General features: G+C 43.0%; 1 protein-coding gene across 3 annotated transcripts in view; it reads right to left on the minus strand.

Moving 5' to 3' along the window:
• WWP2 (WW domain containing E3 ubiquitin protein ligase 2) overlaps positions 1–15,670 on the minus strand; it is a 159,828-nt gene that overhangs the window by 18,093 nt on the left and 126,065 nt on the right. For all 3 annotated transcript variants that reach the window (XM_035024870.1, XM_035024869.1, XM_035024868.1), the window contains 2 exons: positions 10,512–10,601; positions 1,631–1,805 (listed from right to left, as the gene is read on the minus strand). In XM_035024870.1, coding sequence (XP_034880761.1) covers positions 1,631–1,805; positions 10,512–10,601 — 265 coding nt within the window. The remainder of the gene's footprint in view (positions 1–1,630; positions 1,806–10,511; positions 10,602–15,670) is intronic.

A 15,670-nucleotide genomic window follows, 5' to 3' on the forward strand; every position in this document is an offset into this window, starting at 1 on the left:
AAAGTTGATAATGAATGCTACTTGGTTAAACGGAATTAAAGATTTTCTGAGCATCTAACTAGGAAAGTATCTAATTTAGAAATGGGTTGTGGGCTTAGAGTTTATTTCGAATAGAAATAATGTTGACTAAGCACGGGTGATTCAATGTTGTGGACCAGGTCAAAAAGTTTCCAGCCTCTAATCCACCACCTGCTCTAATTCTAGGCAGATCCCAAGCTTCATGTTCAAGGTGCCCTGAGAATATGCAGAGTTCCAGTTTGGGAATCCTCCTATCCCTACCAAAGAGGCTGTGTGCCTGGGTTCCACCAGCCACCAGGTCACTGGTGGAGGCTCTAATGGGATGGAAGGTGAGGCTAGGAGGGCTCCTGAAGGGACACAGTACAGGAGGCCATTAGACAGTTAATCTGGGACCCTAGCACTCTGAATTCTGTTAAGTAGGAAATTTAAATGCTGTTCTGTCGATAATGACTACAAAAAGCTTCAAGCCACTGATTAAAACGGCAGTGATAGGGGCGCCTGAGTGGCTCAGTCATTAAGGGTCTGCCTTCGGCTCAGGTCATGGTCCAGGGTCCTGGGATCAAGCACCGCATCGGGCTCCCTGCTCCATGGGAAGCCTACTTCTCCCTCTCCCACTCCCCTGCTTGTGTTCCCTCTCTCGCTGTGTCTCTCTCTGTAAAATAAATAAGTAAAATCTTTTAAAAAAATAAAAATAAAAAAATAAAATGGCAGTGATAAATGCAGACCAAAGCCCCTCTTCCTTAAATCCTTCACAGTGACTTTTAAAAAGTGATCAAGTGACAGTGACATCTGAAGACCACTCTGCTGGGAACAGGCAGTACAGATTGGAGAAGAGAGCAATGCCAACAGAGAGAACAACTCAGAGGCTGCCCTAACTGCTAAGTTGGAAGGGACAGAGAAAAATTAGGAATCAGAGAGAAGGAAGTTGAACTAGATCAAGGGTCAATAAACTTTTTCTTCTACGGGCCAGACAGTAAATATTTTAAGCTTTATAGACTATATGGTCTCTGTTGTAACTACTCAACTCTGTTGTTACAATGTAAAAGCAGCCAGAGTCAATATCTAAACTACTGGGAGTGCTTCTGTGCCAATAAAACTTTATTTACAAAACAAAGTGTGGGCCAGTCTGGCCCATGGACCATAGTTTACCAAGCCCTGATTCACATCAATTTTAAAGTTCCCTCTATCCTTGAGAATCTGTCAAACAAGAAAGATCTAAAGAAAAACAATAGCAGCAATGAAAAGGATTTGGGTGGCTGTTTTGTTCTGAAAAGCTGAGGTACGGGAGAGATCACAGCTGACCTTCAGGTTTCAAATTAGAAATGAGCGTGGAAGGAGGGGCCAGGAAAGAGATCCAGTCTCGGAAGAAAGACGGTAAACTGGGTTTCAGGTATCTCGATTCCTTAAACACGGAGGCTAGACAGTGAGTTGCTAAATTAGAAATAATGGAATTTGAGGAATTTCACGGCGATGCATAAAATCTCCAGAGCACTGATGTTTCGAGCCACGGCTTTCCCCGTTCACCAAACAGGTCAACGGCTACTGTGTGAGGAAGCACATTCTCCAGCGCCAGGAGGCTCCACACCGTCGTGGCGAGCCCCTGCCCTCTCACCTGGTAGAGGAATCTTTGGCTGAAGTGCTGCATGGCGCCCTGGAGCTGATTGCGCTGGGACTGCCACTGCTCGTAGTTCCGCACGTACTCGGCTGTGGGGCGCTGCCAGGTGGTGGTCCGAGTGTTGTGATCCACATAGTAAAACCTGCCTCGGGGGTCTGTGCGCTTTTCCCAGCTGGAAACATCAAGCTCAGAGTGAATACAGTTACCAAATTCCAGAGAAATCTCAGGGTGGCTGGCAAGGAGGGACTGAGGGAGGGTTAAGCATGGGGTCGGGGCAGGCAAGCCCCAGTCATGGAAGCTTCTGGGGCTTACAGGATTAAAGCAGTCATTTGTGGTTGCCTCCTCACCATTAGCTCCTGATTTCCATTTAGGAGATCCATGTTGTTCTGGGGAAGGTGACTCTACTCCCAAGTGCAGAGGTAAGCAGCTGACTGGATCAGGAGTGGGTATGTGACCTATGTTGAGCTTAATCAGGGCAAATCTTATGACTTTTGCTAGGAATTCGAGGAAAAACATAGTCTCTCTTCCTTGCCAGGTATGACTGAGAAAGCATGCAGTCCTAGGAGGCACTGGCTGCCATCTTGGACCCAAATACAATATGATGTTGACCCAACAGATGGCAGAGGAGAAGGACAAAACAAAAAAAAAGCCAGCCCCTTGGTGATACTTTCGAGTCACTAGATCAGGCTTCACTTGAAACCAGGATCTACATCTAGAATTTTCAGTTATATTAGCCAGTGAATTCTCTTCATTGTTTAAGCCAATTTGGATCCCAATTTTTGTTACTTGCAACAGAAATCATCCTGATATAAAGTGCCAGTGAAAACATGTTGCATGGTCGTGAGAAGAAGAGTTGGTATGGACAACAGCAGGATTCTCTACAGTATTTTTAGTGAGAAAGCAACCTTTCCAAAGTACTAAAATACCTAAAATACCCATGGGCAAGGCAAATCTAGAACAGATGGTAAAAATCTTCAACTGTGCTTGGTAGGTATAACTTGATTTGCACACACTGAGGGAAGAAGTGATCAAAAGAAAGTAAGAGAGGGAACTTTATGGAATGATGGAAATGCTTTAACATTTTGATATAGTGAAGGACACGAATGTATGCATTTGTCAAAACAGCCAACTATGTACCTGAGATCTGTTTATCTTATTGTACATAAATCATACTTCAATTTTAAAAAGTGAATTTGAATCTAATCATGCCTCCATATCTAACTACCAGTTTACAGGGAAGACAAGGGATAGAGGAGCATGTTACCCAACACCTCAATGTCACATCAGTTACATCCAGAATATGAGAAATTCTACAAATGCCAATGATCTTCAAGAAATAAATGGTCAGAAAAAAATAAGAAAAGGTGAGGAACTTACAGATTAAGAGAGACTTATGAGACATAACAGCCAAAAGCAACATGATGGTCTTGAGTTTGAATCTGACTCAAATCAACTGTAAAAACATTTTTAAGACAATTGGGGGAAACGGAACACGGACTGGGTATGACATGAAGGAAATACTGTTAATTTTGTTGGGTGGGATAATGGTATTTTAGTTTAGTTTTTCTTTTTTTAAAGTAATCTCTACACCCAACATTGGGCTCAAACTCACAACCCCAAGATTAAAGATTGCATGCTCTACCGACTGAACCAGCGAGGCGCCCCTAGTTTTGTTTTTTTTAAAACCCTTATCTGTTAGAGATGTATGTGATGAATAATGGTTCAAAGTATATGACATCTGGGATTTGCTTTAAAATTTATCAGTCCCCTCCCTTGAAAAGTGGAAGGTCAGATGAAACAAAATGTTATTCACTGTCAGAACCAGGTGGTGGTTACAAGGGATTCATTGTACTACTCTCTCCAATTTGGTGTATGGCTGATGTTTGCATCATAAATTTGAAAGGGGGACAGGGACAAAAGGGGCTTTAAAAAGATAATAGATACCAATGAAGAAAACAGCATTAACCCAATACAAAGGGAACCAATATGGATTACACCGTATGTGTTGGAAAGTCTTTGTTCCCTAACTATCTTCTCATTTATTTCATCTTCTCCGAATCCCTATCTTACTCACATGGCTACCATGCTTTGGTCTGGTACCTTCCTCAATTTTCAGGGTCAGCTTCTTAACTGACTTTTTTTGGCCACCTCTTCAATGATTCTTTTAACTCAAAGCCTCTTTAAAAATGGCTTCTCTTTAAGGAGTTCCCAGTCCCGATGGCTAGTGCCCACCCTGTGTCTCGATTCTGCCTGCTAGACTGCTTTGCCTTCACGACTTACTGTCACTTTGGACTCAACTAAATGCCACAGCTCTCTCCCTAAACCTGAGTCTTCCCCAGTCTTCCTCCCGCTAGTCCTCCTCCCAGGGGTGAAGCTACCCCCATCATTCCTGACGCTTCCCTTCCTGCTGATGTGAATTAACCATTCAGCCCAAGGGCTTCTTAAGGTTGTCACCTGCCCTTGACTTTCCATTTCTCTGTCCAACTATACAGGAACAAATCTCCCCACTCTGAGCCAGCCTATAAATTGCCATGGGGATAATCACACCAGAGTGCCCCACCCCCGCCCGCTTGTGCGTGATGCTCCTGCTCAAAAACTTCAACGGACTCCCCACCACCCTTAAGTCAAAAACCCAAATTAGTATTCAAGGTTCACAACAAACTGGAACCTTCCCACCTTTCTCATAGATCCTCTCAACGAGTGATTTTTTTCTTTTTTTATCAAAGGAATCATGTATCAATAGTTTAAAAATACAAATAGTTCTAAAGGAGGTACAATAAAAAAAATAGCATCTCCTTCCCTACCTCTCCCCATTGCTGATTCCTGCTCCTCAGAAACAACAACTTTCAATTCTCAACTGCTTCTTCTATTTACAGCCATGTTTCTGAATAACATGCTTCTTCTATTATGTCTTGATTTCTGTCATATGAGACGTTACTTGTGAAACTTCCACTGTCAGAGCTGAGCATTTATTATATCCCACCCCACAAGACACACAGTGCCCTCTCCTCCCTCAAGACTCCCAATGTAAAAAAATCATCAACTCAACATTCAGAGTTTTTATTATGGCTTTGTAGAATACTAGAAATACATTTCCTTACTTGTACAACTTTTTCTTTTTTTCTGAAGTTAAAGAATTATGTATTTCATTCTGCTTGGTTTTCAAGAACCTATCACTACTGCCCTGCCAGATTCTCGTAGCACAGGTGGCCTTTCAGTGTGAGTTAGATGTGCCTAGCCATGTCTCTCCAAGCACACTTCGTCCTATGTGGACACCTGTCCTCCAGGCCAGCTCTACATCACTGTCCTGAGTCATCTTCCCTCACCTTCCTCTTGGGAACATCTTTGGCCCCTGAATGGAGTCCCCTATGTCCTGCATCTCATGACTTCTTTCTTGGTTTCCTCTCATCTGGTAGAACAAATCATCTAGTAGCTTCTGAGAAAGAATGCACCAGTGAATTGTTTGAAACACTGAAGATACCTTAATTTCAACCCTCACAGTTGAGTGTGAAGATGACTAAGAGTTAGGCGCCTGGGTGGCTCAGTTGGTTGGGCGACTGCCTTCGGCTCAGGTCATGATCCTGGAGTCCCGGGATCGGGTCCCACATTGGGCTCCCTGCTTGGTGGGGCATCTGCTTCTCCCTCTCCCGCTCTCCCCTCTTGTGCTCTTTCTCTCTCATTCTTTCTCTCAAATAAATAAATAAAATCTTAAAGAAAAAAAATTGTTTTAAAGATGACTAAGAGTTGATTTCCAGACAGGAAATAATTTTCCATCAGAATTTTAAGGATCCAGCTCCATAGTTGGCTGTTGAGACAAGAAATGGCATTCTTGATTCCTGATCCTTGATATGTACCCTATTTTTACCTTCTGGAGGCTTCTGAGATGTTCCCTTGTCATCCTAAAATTTCACTAGAATGTGCCCTGGGGTCACTCTTTTCCTATTCTCTGGGTTGGGCATTTGGTAGGCCCTTTGAATTTGAATACTTTACCTCTCAATTCTAGCAAAATCCTTTCATTCTTTCCTTGATAATTTTTTATCCTCTATTTCTAGTTCTTGCTAGAACTATTCATGAATGATGTTGAAGCTCCTAGACTCATCCTCCAATTTTCTTATCTCCAACATTATCTTTCAATCCTGTAATTTTTATTTCTGCTGTTATATATAGTTGACCCTCGATCGGCAAGGGTTTGAACTGTGGGGGTCCACTTACATGTGGATTTATTTCAATAAAAACAACACAGTACTGTAAATGTATTTTTCTTCCTTATGATTTTCTTAACACTTCCTTTTCTCTAGCTTACTTTATTGTAAGATTATAGTATATAATACATATAACATACAAAATACTTGTTAATCAATTGTAAGGCTTTTGGTCAACAGTAAACTATTAGTAGTTAAGTTTTGGGGGAGTCAAAGTTATATCCATATTTTCAACTGTGTAGGGGGTCAGCTCTCCTAACACCTAGGTTGTTCAATGGTCAACTATATATTAATTTCTAAAAGGCCTTCTTGGGATGCCTGGGTGGCTCAGTTGGTTAAGCACCTGCCTTCAGCTCAGGTCATGATCCCAGCGTCCTGGGATCAAGTCCCCCATTGGACTCCTTGCTCAATGGGGAGCCTGCTTCTCCCTCTGCCTGCCACTCCCCCTGTTTGTGCGTCCTCTCTCTGACAAATAAATCAATAAAATCTTTTTAAAAATCTAAAAAAATTAAAAATAAAAATAAAAGGTCTTGTTTCCTGCATGGTCCATTTTATGGTCTCCTGTTCTTGCACAGATGCCATATTTCCTCCCAAATTTTTGAGGATATGAATTATAATTCAGTTTCACCTTCCACATTGTTTTCACCAAGTCCCTCTTTCTCTGTCTGCTGGTCTCAGGCTGTTCTTTCACATTTAAAAGTGAGTCATTAAAATGCTGAATGGACGCTCTGGGTATCCAGGTCGGGGTGGGCTGACCAGTGGCTTCACTCCGCTGTTTGACTAGAAGACCCCCAAATAGCACAATCTGTAGTTCTCTTCCCTTAGACTGGTCACTTTATCCAGAAAAAAACTCCAATCTTTAACTTGGGGACAGTACCCTCGCTTAATCCCTTTTTCTCTGAGTTCATCTCCGCCTCCCGCTACAGCTGGAGCCCACAGGCCAGCTGTGCATGTCCATGTGTGGGAGAGGCGTACACGTGTGCAGGCAGGCATGTGACAGCGGGACGCAAGTGACGGTTGACAACCTGAGAACGTAACTGCTCCCTGCACAGATTTTTGACTTACCTTAAGGGTTTTTAAGTCTCATTACACACACACACACACACACACACACCACCCCAATGTCTGATTGCTGAGGCTTTCCAGGTCTCCGAGCTGCAAACTGGCTGGCTTCCCAGGGGATACCCACACTGCAAGCTTGGGTTTCAGCTTTCTCAGCTCTGCCATTTATCTATCAGCAACTAAACTTTGATTACCATCTCCCATATGCTGCTTCTCTTCTTCCACTCCTTTATCATTATACTTTTATTGCCATTTTAGGGGGTTTTGAGAAAGGAATGGAAATAAACATATGTTCAATCCACATGTTTAACTGAAAGTCCTCTGCACTGGTGAATTTCAAACTTCTAAGCAGCGTAAGCCTACCCTTGATTCCGGGTGAATCTTACAAAGATTGACAATCTATAAAAACAGAGCAATGGTTGGAGGCCCAGTGAGCCCTTTTACTCTCTCCACTTCCAGCAGGCATGTCCGCTGCACCCAGGTGCCTTGCTAGACACACTCTGAGCATCTTTGTTTCACATAAACCTTCTACCCCAGCAAAACTGCTCCATGAATCATTCCCTACAGATATCTTTTACATTCACACTGTTCTCCAAACCTGGATCAACTTCCTCTTGTCATTTAAGTCCATCTCCAGCATTTCCTGCAAGACCGAGTTTGAGCCACCTCCCTCTGTGCTCTATGGAGAGCCCTCTCCCTGCTCACCTCTGGTCTGAGCACCACCTAAAAGCAAATTACTACGTTCATCTTTAGTTACCAGGGCCAATACTTTTTGTTCCTAGATAAAAAATGACCATTTCGGGGCACCTGGGTGGCTCAGTCGGTTAAGCATCTGCCTTCAGCTCAGGTCATGGTCTGAGGATCCTGGGACTGAGCCCCACACCATCGTTGGGCTCCCTGCTCAGTGGGGAGTCTGCTTCTCCCTCTCCCTCTGCCCCTCCCCCTGCTCGTGCGCTCACGCACACTTTCTCTCTCTCAAATAAATAAATACAATCTTTAAAAAAAAAAAAAAAAAGACCATTTCTCATACAAGCATTCCCTGGCTCTAACAGAAGGGGGGTGGCCATGATGAAGTGAATCCTTTGGCTCAATCTCACTCACTCCTGGATGACTAGGTCTGCTGAGATAATAGCTCCATCTGTAGTTTCACGTGTGATGTGTGAATGGTAATACTCCCCTGGGGTGGAACTTCTCCTACTAGTTAGCGATGAGAGCTGAAGCACTCTGTTCTCTCTAGGCTCCCTGTTACAGAGCAGAAGTACCTGCCAGGGGCTCAGAGGTCTGTGACCAAAACTCAGTAAAAACTAATAGACTAGGCCTGGGTGGCTCAGTCGGCCACATCTGCCTTCGGCTCAGATCATGATCCCAGGGTCCTGGGATTGAGCCCCGCATTGGGCTCCCTGCTCCGTGGCGAGCCTGCTTCTCCCTCTCCCTCTGCCTGCCGCTCCCCCCTGCTTGTGCTCTCTTCTCTCTCTCTGTCAAATAAATGAATAAAATCTTAAAAAAAAAAAAAGAACTAATAGGCTGAGCCATCTCCCAATAAGACATTAAAACTGTCCTGAAAGTAAGAAAGCTGGATCTAGTGTCCCACCTCAATACTTAAAGAAGAATCAATCCTCGGCCATTCTTAGAAGACACCATTAAATATCTTCATTTAGATTCCATCCAAATGTTCACGAGATCAAGGCCTACATAACTTATAGACCAGAGAGGGTAAGAGGGAGCAACCAGAACACTTCTAGAGTTAAGGCTGCTTCTATTTGTTTTTATTATTTTAATTCAGTTAATTAACATATAATGTATTACTGATTTCAGAGGTAATGCTGCTTTTAAATATATGGGCTGTCAACACAAAAAGTACAAGTGTAAAATGCATCCTGTTAAAAATCAATGATTAATTTGCAAGACATTGGAGAAATTTGACTACTGACTAGGTATTCGATGACAGCAAGGAAATACTGTTAACAATACAGTGGTTTTGCTTTCAATAAGAGAGCACTTTTTAGAAATACATATCAAAATATGGATAAAATTATATGATGCCTGGGATTTGCCTCAAAATGATCTAAGAAAGGGGGAGAGGGCCGGGTGAGGATTAAAGATCAGGAGTCGGCAAATTTTTTCTATAAAGGGCTACAAAGTAAATGTTTTAGGCTTGACAGGCTATACAGTCTATGTTGCAATTACTCAACTCTGCGATGAGCATGAAAACAACCATAGACAATAAGTATAAACAAATGAGTATGTCTGTGTTCCAATAAAACTTTATAAAGACAGGAAGAGGTCGGATTTCGTCCACAGGCTCATAGTCTGCCAACCTCTGGTATGGATGAAACAAGACTGGCCATGAATTGGATAATTACTGAAGCCAAGTGTTGAGTATGTAGGGATTCTCTCTACTTAGTGCATATTTGAAATGATCCATCATAATAGGAAAATTTCCATAATTTCCAAAGTAAAAAGTTTGACTTTTTTTTAAGAAGTCAATATTTTACTTTGGTTAAATATGTAAATAAATATTCTGGACTTAAAGTAGAAAACAGAATGAGGACTAATGATGACAGATTATTTCATTTCCAGAAGGGTAAGGAAAAAAAGGAAAACACAGCATTCTCCCAGAAAACTGAAACTAAAAACAGCCCATCCATGGAAATTTGTAGGACCAGAAGGTGAGGTGGTATTTGCCTGGCACATACCTGACCGCTGAACCAGAGTACAAGGGTTTTCCTGATACTCCCCACATCTGACATCCTCTCCCTCTACAAACTTGGTGGGGAGGTGTCCATATGTTCTGCAGGAGCCCTTCATGACTGCTTTACTGGGAGATGATTCTCTCCTGAGAGCAGAATACATTCTCTTTTGAAAGCTCTCAGGACCAAAAGGCGCATGTGGAAAGAACTTTCTGTCCCTGGCAAGCAGGGAACCAAACCCCTTCTCCTTGAACTTGGACAATCTTCCCTCACTTGGAAGCCTCACTCATCCTCTGGTTTTAGAGAACTTAGCTTCGTTCTCACAAAGCCCAGCTGAACAAGAAGCACCCTTCAGGGGCCGATTGGGCATAGGATGCTGTGAAATGCATCAGCACCCTTTCTATCTTGGCTTCCTCGTGTCTTTTTTCCCCCAGAGATGCTCTAAAAATCCTAGGATGTCCTAAGAAATGAGAGGAGAATTAAGTGAATAGGCAAAGCAATCAAGTGACCAGGGAAAAACATCCCTGTACTTTGCTACCTCTGCAGAAAGAGAATGAGAACCCGGCTCTGATAGGGTACCTCTGTAGGTGAAATAACTGAGGGCATCAAGATACCAATGGCCCAAGAGGCAGGATTCCTAGCTCTCTTTCCTCCAGGACCCAACAGCCAAGGTAGTTCTGAGTATCACTTACCAAAAAGCCCATGGCCATCAGTCATAGCCAATACAGTGAATGTGGGGAGAAGGGAAAATAAAGAGAAGAAAGAATGTAGAAGGAGAAGACAATGGAAGGGGGGAAAAGAGAGGGAAAGGAGCAGAGAGTAGAGGGAACTAAAGAGATGGCTACGGCAGTGTTGGTAGACAAGCCAGTGGGTGACTCTTGGTGCCAGTTCTAGAGTCTCGGGGCTTGCCAGCCCAAGCCTTACCCTGGAGGAAGAGGCCGCTCCCAGGTGGTGGTCTTGGTATTATGATCAACATAATAGACACGCCCATTAGGCAGCTCTCGCTGTTCCCATCTGAAAAATAAAGTCAAAGGAAGCATGAGCTACACGGCTGAAAGGCATAAGCCCTTGTTTGAGGAGTCCTTTGCTACTGTGGCAACTTTAAGAGGACAAAGATGACATATGAGACCAGCCCAGGGGTCAAACCAGCTCCATGCTATCACTGACAAGTGGCACCCAGGAGTACTTCTTGAGAACAAAAGCTCCCCTTTATGAAGTCAATGTACTAGAATATGCCATGGATCACTCTAGCTTCTCCTAAATGACCCATGTGAAGCTACATTCTATGGACTTTTCCAAATCAGTGTTTCATGGCCATTTCAGGATCAAAGATCCCTTTAGGAATCTGATGAAAGCCAAGGACACTTTCCTTCCCAAGTGTACTTACCAACAAAAATTTGTATGTAATTTCTGGGCTTCACAGACCTCACCCAAAGTTAATCTAGGGACCCTCCAGCCTTTGTAGCCTACACTACCTTTTAAAGTCACAAATTATAGGATATCCCTATTCTCCCAGCATCAAATATATTCATGATCACATTTCTTTTTAAAATATAAGATTCATTTACAGAGGATCTTTAAAAGAGATCTGGGTGAATCAAGAAATGCAGCATACTGTTATTTATTGACTACTCTCCTCATACTATTTATTGACTTCTCATGAGTCTGTGTGTAAGTTAATATGAGATAGGGGTGCCGAGAGTGGCCATTCTGTGCTAATGGAAGAACAAGGTAGCAGACGATCCAAAGAAACAATCTACAAGCAGATATTTTGGTATCTGCTTATACAGCCAAGGACCACCCACTCCCATACTCCTATTATTCCCATACTCAACGCAGTCTAACAATAACTCCACTTACTCAGAACAGAGTAGTCCATATATAAAGGATGCAAATTTTTATATTTATAAAATGATCACCACTTTATAAAGGATGTTAATGGTCCCATTAGCCTTTATGTTTTACATTGATATCATTCACTTCTACTTGTGGATACTGCCTAGGGGAAGGTAACCTTTTCCAGGAAGTTAGTACAGTCAGTTCTGCTGAAATGCTTGTTTTGAAAACATAAATCTTTCCCAACGTGATTGATACATGAGGGAACAATGTGAGCATAATGTGAATTTTGGGTTTGCTTATGCATGACTTTTCCTTTTAGAAACACGAAATGCATAAAGACGACTTCCCCTAGCTGACTCAGTCATGTAGGAATACACAAAGCCCATGTGCTTCTACCAGCTGCCTCAGTTTATTACATGCTGTACACCATCCTCACCCACATCTGGCGTTACCACTCCCGTTTGATTTCAGATAGCCCTTCTTGCACCACTTTGCGACAACACTCACAAGCTCAAACTCTTCAGACACCCGCTTCCACAAGCACACTTCAGGTCTTTTCATGGAAACACACTTATTGTAGTGTTATGTATCTCAACCATTTAACATGTGTAAAACTGTGCTACCATCATTATTAGGTTCCTATTTTTCATTTGTGTCACTGACACATTTTTTAAAAGATTTTATTTATTTGAGAGAGAGTGAGAGCGATCACAGAGGGAGAGGGAGAAGGAAACTCCCTGCTGACACAGGGCTCGATTTGAGGACCCTGAGGTCATGACCTGAGCTGAACGCAGATGCTTAATCAATTGAGCCACCCAGGCACCCCTGTCACTGACACCTTTTTGGATGTTATACCCCTAACCCATTCTTTTCCTGTAAGCCCTGTAGCTTTTATTGCATAGTTTTTTGTGGTTTGTTTGTTTTTTTGGTTTTTTTTTTTTTGCACTGCGTGGTCATTTTTAGGAACACGTATGTAAGAGCAGAGCAGACTGAATACTGAAATAAATGTCCTAACTTCTATTACTAAGCATGGTGTGGCTATTCCAATGGACATTAGCTTTATTCAATACTGTTTCTCATTTAAACCAAAATATCTGATCAGCAGCCTGCACTGATTAACACCTCAGAGGCTGGTTCAGATACAGATATACATGAGGCTTTTAAGGCAAGAAAAGGAAGGAGGGCACCATCACCCTCTGAGCATCTATAATGAGCTATGGGCTCATGTTCTACTAAAGCAGTCTTTGCCTCCATCCTTTAAGGTGGTATATGCCATCACCGTGGGTGAAACTGAGGATCAGAGAAGCTAAATAACTTTTATGTGTCATTCTAACTCAGCTCTGACTCTCCAGCTAGTGAGTTTTACCAGAACATGCTGAAAGGAAGAAATGTGGAAAAGGAAGGTCGACTGGAATTTATAGGGAACCTACTACCCAGAAAACAAGGTGCCAGGGGCCTTCCCAATCCCCATCTCAAAGTGAACAGTACTGGAGTCCAGGGAGGGGGCCCTGTAGAATCAAGACAATGGGGGAGTAATTACAGTGGGTCCACTGTGTTCATCTCTAGGCTCCATTTTAATCATAACCCTCTGCTCCGAAGTGATCTACCAGAAGAGGCTGCACATTTCACACCACTGGGAGGGTTAGCCCTGGGAACAGTGAGGTCCAGTGGTTCCACAGTCCCACCTCTCAAAAGGGATCGACTACTGGCTGGAGGGCCAGAGTGCTACCTAAACCGTTAACATGTGCTCGAGAACATCTTCTCTCCTGGGTATTCTTGCTCAAGGTTCTGGTTAAAGTGGATATGGGTGACTTGACCCAGGTGCCCTATTTCCTCCCACTGCAAAAAGAAGATCCTTAACACTTCACTGTTTTTTATTAAAAGGGCAGCATATTCTGCCAAAAGTGACCAGATGAAAATGTACCCTGGGTGAAAAGTTAAAGACTTTCACCCTCTAGATGCCCTTCTGAATCAAAGACAAAATAGTAACAAATATTACCAGCTCGAGAGGCTGGTATTTCATCTATGGAGAACCTTTCATGTGAGGACCTCTCAGCAAAAAAGCTAGGCTAACATATCATGGCTTCACACCAGATCCTCAAACTCCTCCCGTCTGCCTGGGAATAAAGCAGCATATCTGATACCCTCTTTATTCATCTGAATTTGGAAAGGAGATAGTCTTGAGAAAGATACTTGGCTTACGGGTTAAGTACTGAAATATGGAAGCTGCTCAAGGAAATGGCAACAAACCACTCTTTCATAACATTTGCTCCCAGGAAGGCTTAAGTGGCTGAGAACTCCTTAGCATTCCCTGAGAAGTTAGCTAGCTCCTTCCCTTCCTTGGCCATTTCTGGCACAAAAGCACCAATAAAACAAGTCAGCTCATTCTGTAGTCACTATTTGGAAACGTGTCCATAATATGTGGATAAGGCCACACCTTTTAAAAAAGACAAAATATTTGTTGTAGCAATTGCAGATAAAAGGTGCCAAACACACATTTTTCTTTATTCCAAAAATTCTTTTGTTACAACTTTCATCTTATAAGTAGTCTCTGCTTTTATAATTCATTTCAGGCGAAGAGAAAACTTTGGTTTTGTTATACTTTGGCTGATATTTTTTTTTTTAAAGATTTTATTTATTTTTTGACAGAGAGAGAGAGAGGGAACATAAGCAGGGGGAGTGGGAGAGGGAGAAGGAGGCTCCCCGCAGAGCAGGGAGCCCGATGCGGGGCTCGATCCCAGGACCCTGGGACCATGACCTGAGCCGAAGGCAGATGCTTAACGACTGAGCCACCCAGGCGCCCCTATACTTTGGCTGATATTTTAATTTGAAGACGGGATAATACTTAAAATTCCATGAAGTCAATGTCTTTAATTGACACAGTGGTATTCCCACACGCTGGCAGAAAGAAAATCGGTGTGAAGTCCTCTTCACTTATATTCAAAAGTTACAGCAGCTCTTTCCAAGCCCGGATAAGATCTGTCCATCCCATCTTTGATCCCAGCTGATCCTAGAAATGAAAGTCTCTCTTTCAGGGACTGTTATTGTCCAGCAAATCTCCATGTCCTTCTGTGAACCCTCTCAATTGGCGTAACTGGAAAAACAGTTACCAGAGGAACAAGACCTTTCTTACATTACCTTTTTTGATATCTACATTTTTTTCCTTTTACAATTGGCCTCCTGCTCAGATTAAATGTCCGTGTGGGTCCTCCCTGATCCATGACCTGGCCTAACTGCTTTTCTTAGAGAACTCTCGACTCCTCCCTTACCTGCACGGCTCCTCAGAATTCACACAAACCTCTTGCCTCCATTCACTGCAACACAGTCGGTCAATTCCAGCAACAATCAAAAGAGCCTCCCAATTCTCCTGCCTCCTCAGTAGCTGCTGACCCACATAGATTAAGCCTTCCGACTGTCTTGGTTTGGTCTCCCCATGCCAAGAAAGTGATACTAGCGGCGACCTTTCATCAGCACATCCCTGTCAGGGGTTAGGTTTCTGTCCCTTATAAGCATCTTCTTCACACTGAGATAAAAAGGCTTTTCAATCACACTACCCATGGGTCTCAATACTGCATCCTGGTCACATGGTCATATCCTCTCCCACTGAATAGCTTTCTTTGATGCTCTCAGGAACAGTGTTCAAAGCATCAAGCTTGATTCAGGTCCCTTCCCAACACATTGCTCCTTGGCCTTCAACGAGTAACATTCAGTTCGACCATGGACTACACAGGGTCTTTGTATTCCGAGGCACTTCAAAAGTAGTCTCCAATTTCAATTAATCGTAGGCAATTTTTTTTAACTTAAATCACCTTTGCTCCTATGCTTTTTATTCAGTTCTGTATCTTCCATGCCCATGCCCTAACCCGCCCCCTACCCCCATTGCCATCATTAAAAGGGTACAAAATCCCATTGTAAGGATGACACCCAGTCATTTCTCTCCTGTACAGTCTGAAAGGAAATTGTCTGGTCCCCTAAACTACATTTCTTATGGAAGGTTTCCTAAAAGGTCTTCAGGAAATTCTCATTCTGCCACTCAACCAACCCTGATCAACATGCCACCTGGTCAGATTTCCCTATGTTTAGACAGGATCACATTTTCACCAAGAGTAGGATTAAGTTGGGAAGTGCTGAAAGGCAGGCAAGGAGTTCAGGTTAATGTCAGAGATGTTCTCTTTAAAAGGCCCTCTCAGGGGCGCCTGGGTGGCTCAGTCAGTTAAGCGTCCGCCTTCGGCTCAGGTCATGAT

This window comes from Mirounga leonina, unplaced genomic scaffold (assembly GCF_011800145.1).
Source record: "Mirounga leonina isolate KUSES-001 unplaced genomic scaffold, KU_Mleo_1.0 Mir_180, whole genome shotgun sequence".
Taxonomy (NCBI): domain Eukaryota; kingdom Metazoa; phylum Chordata; class Mammalia; order Carnivora; family Phocidae; genus Mirounga; species Mirounga leonina.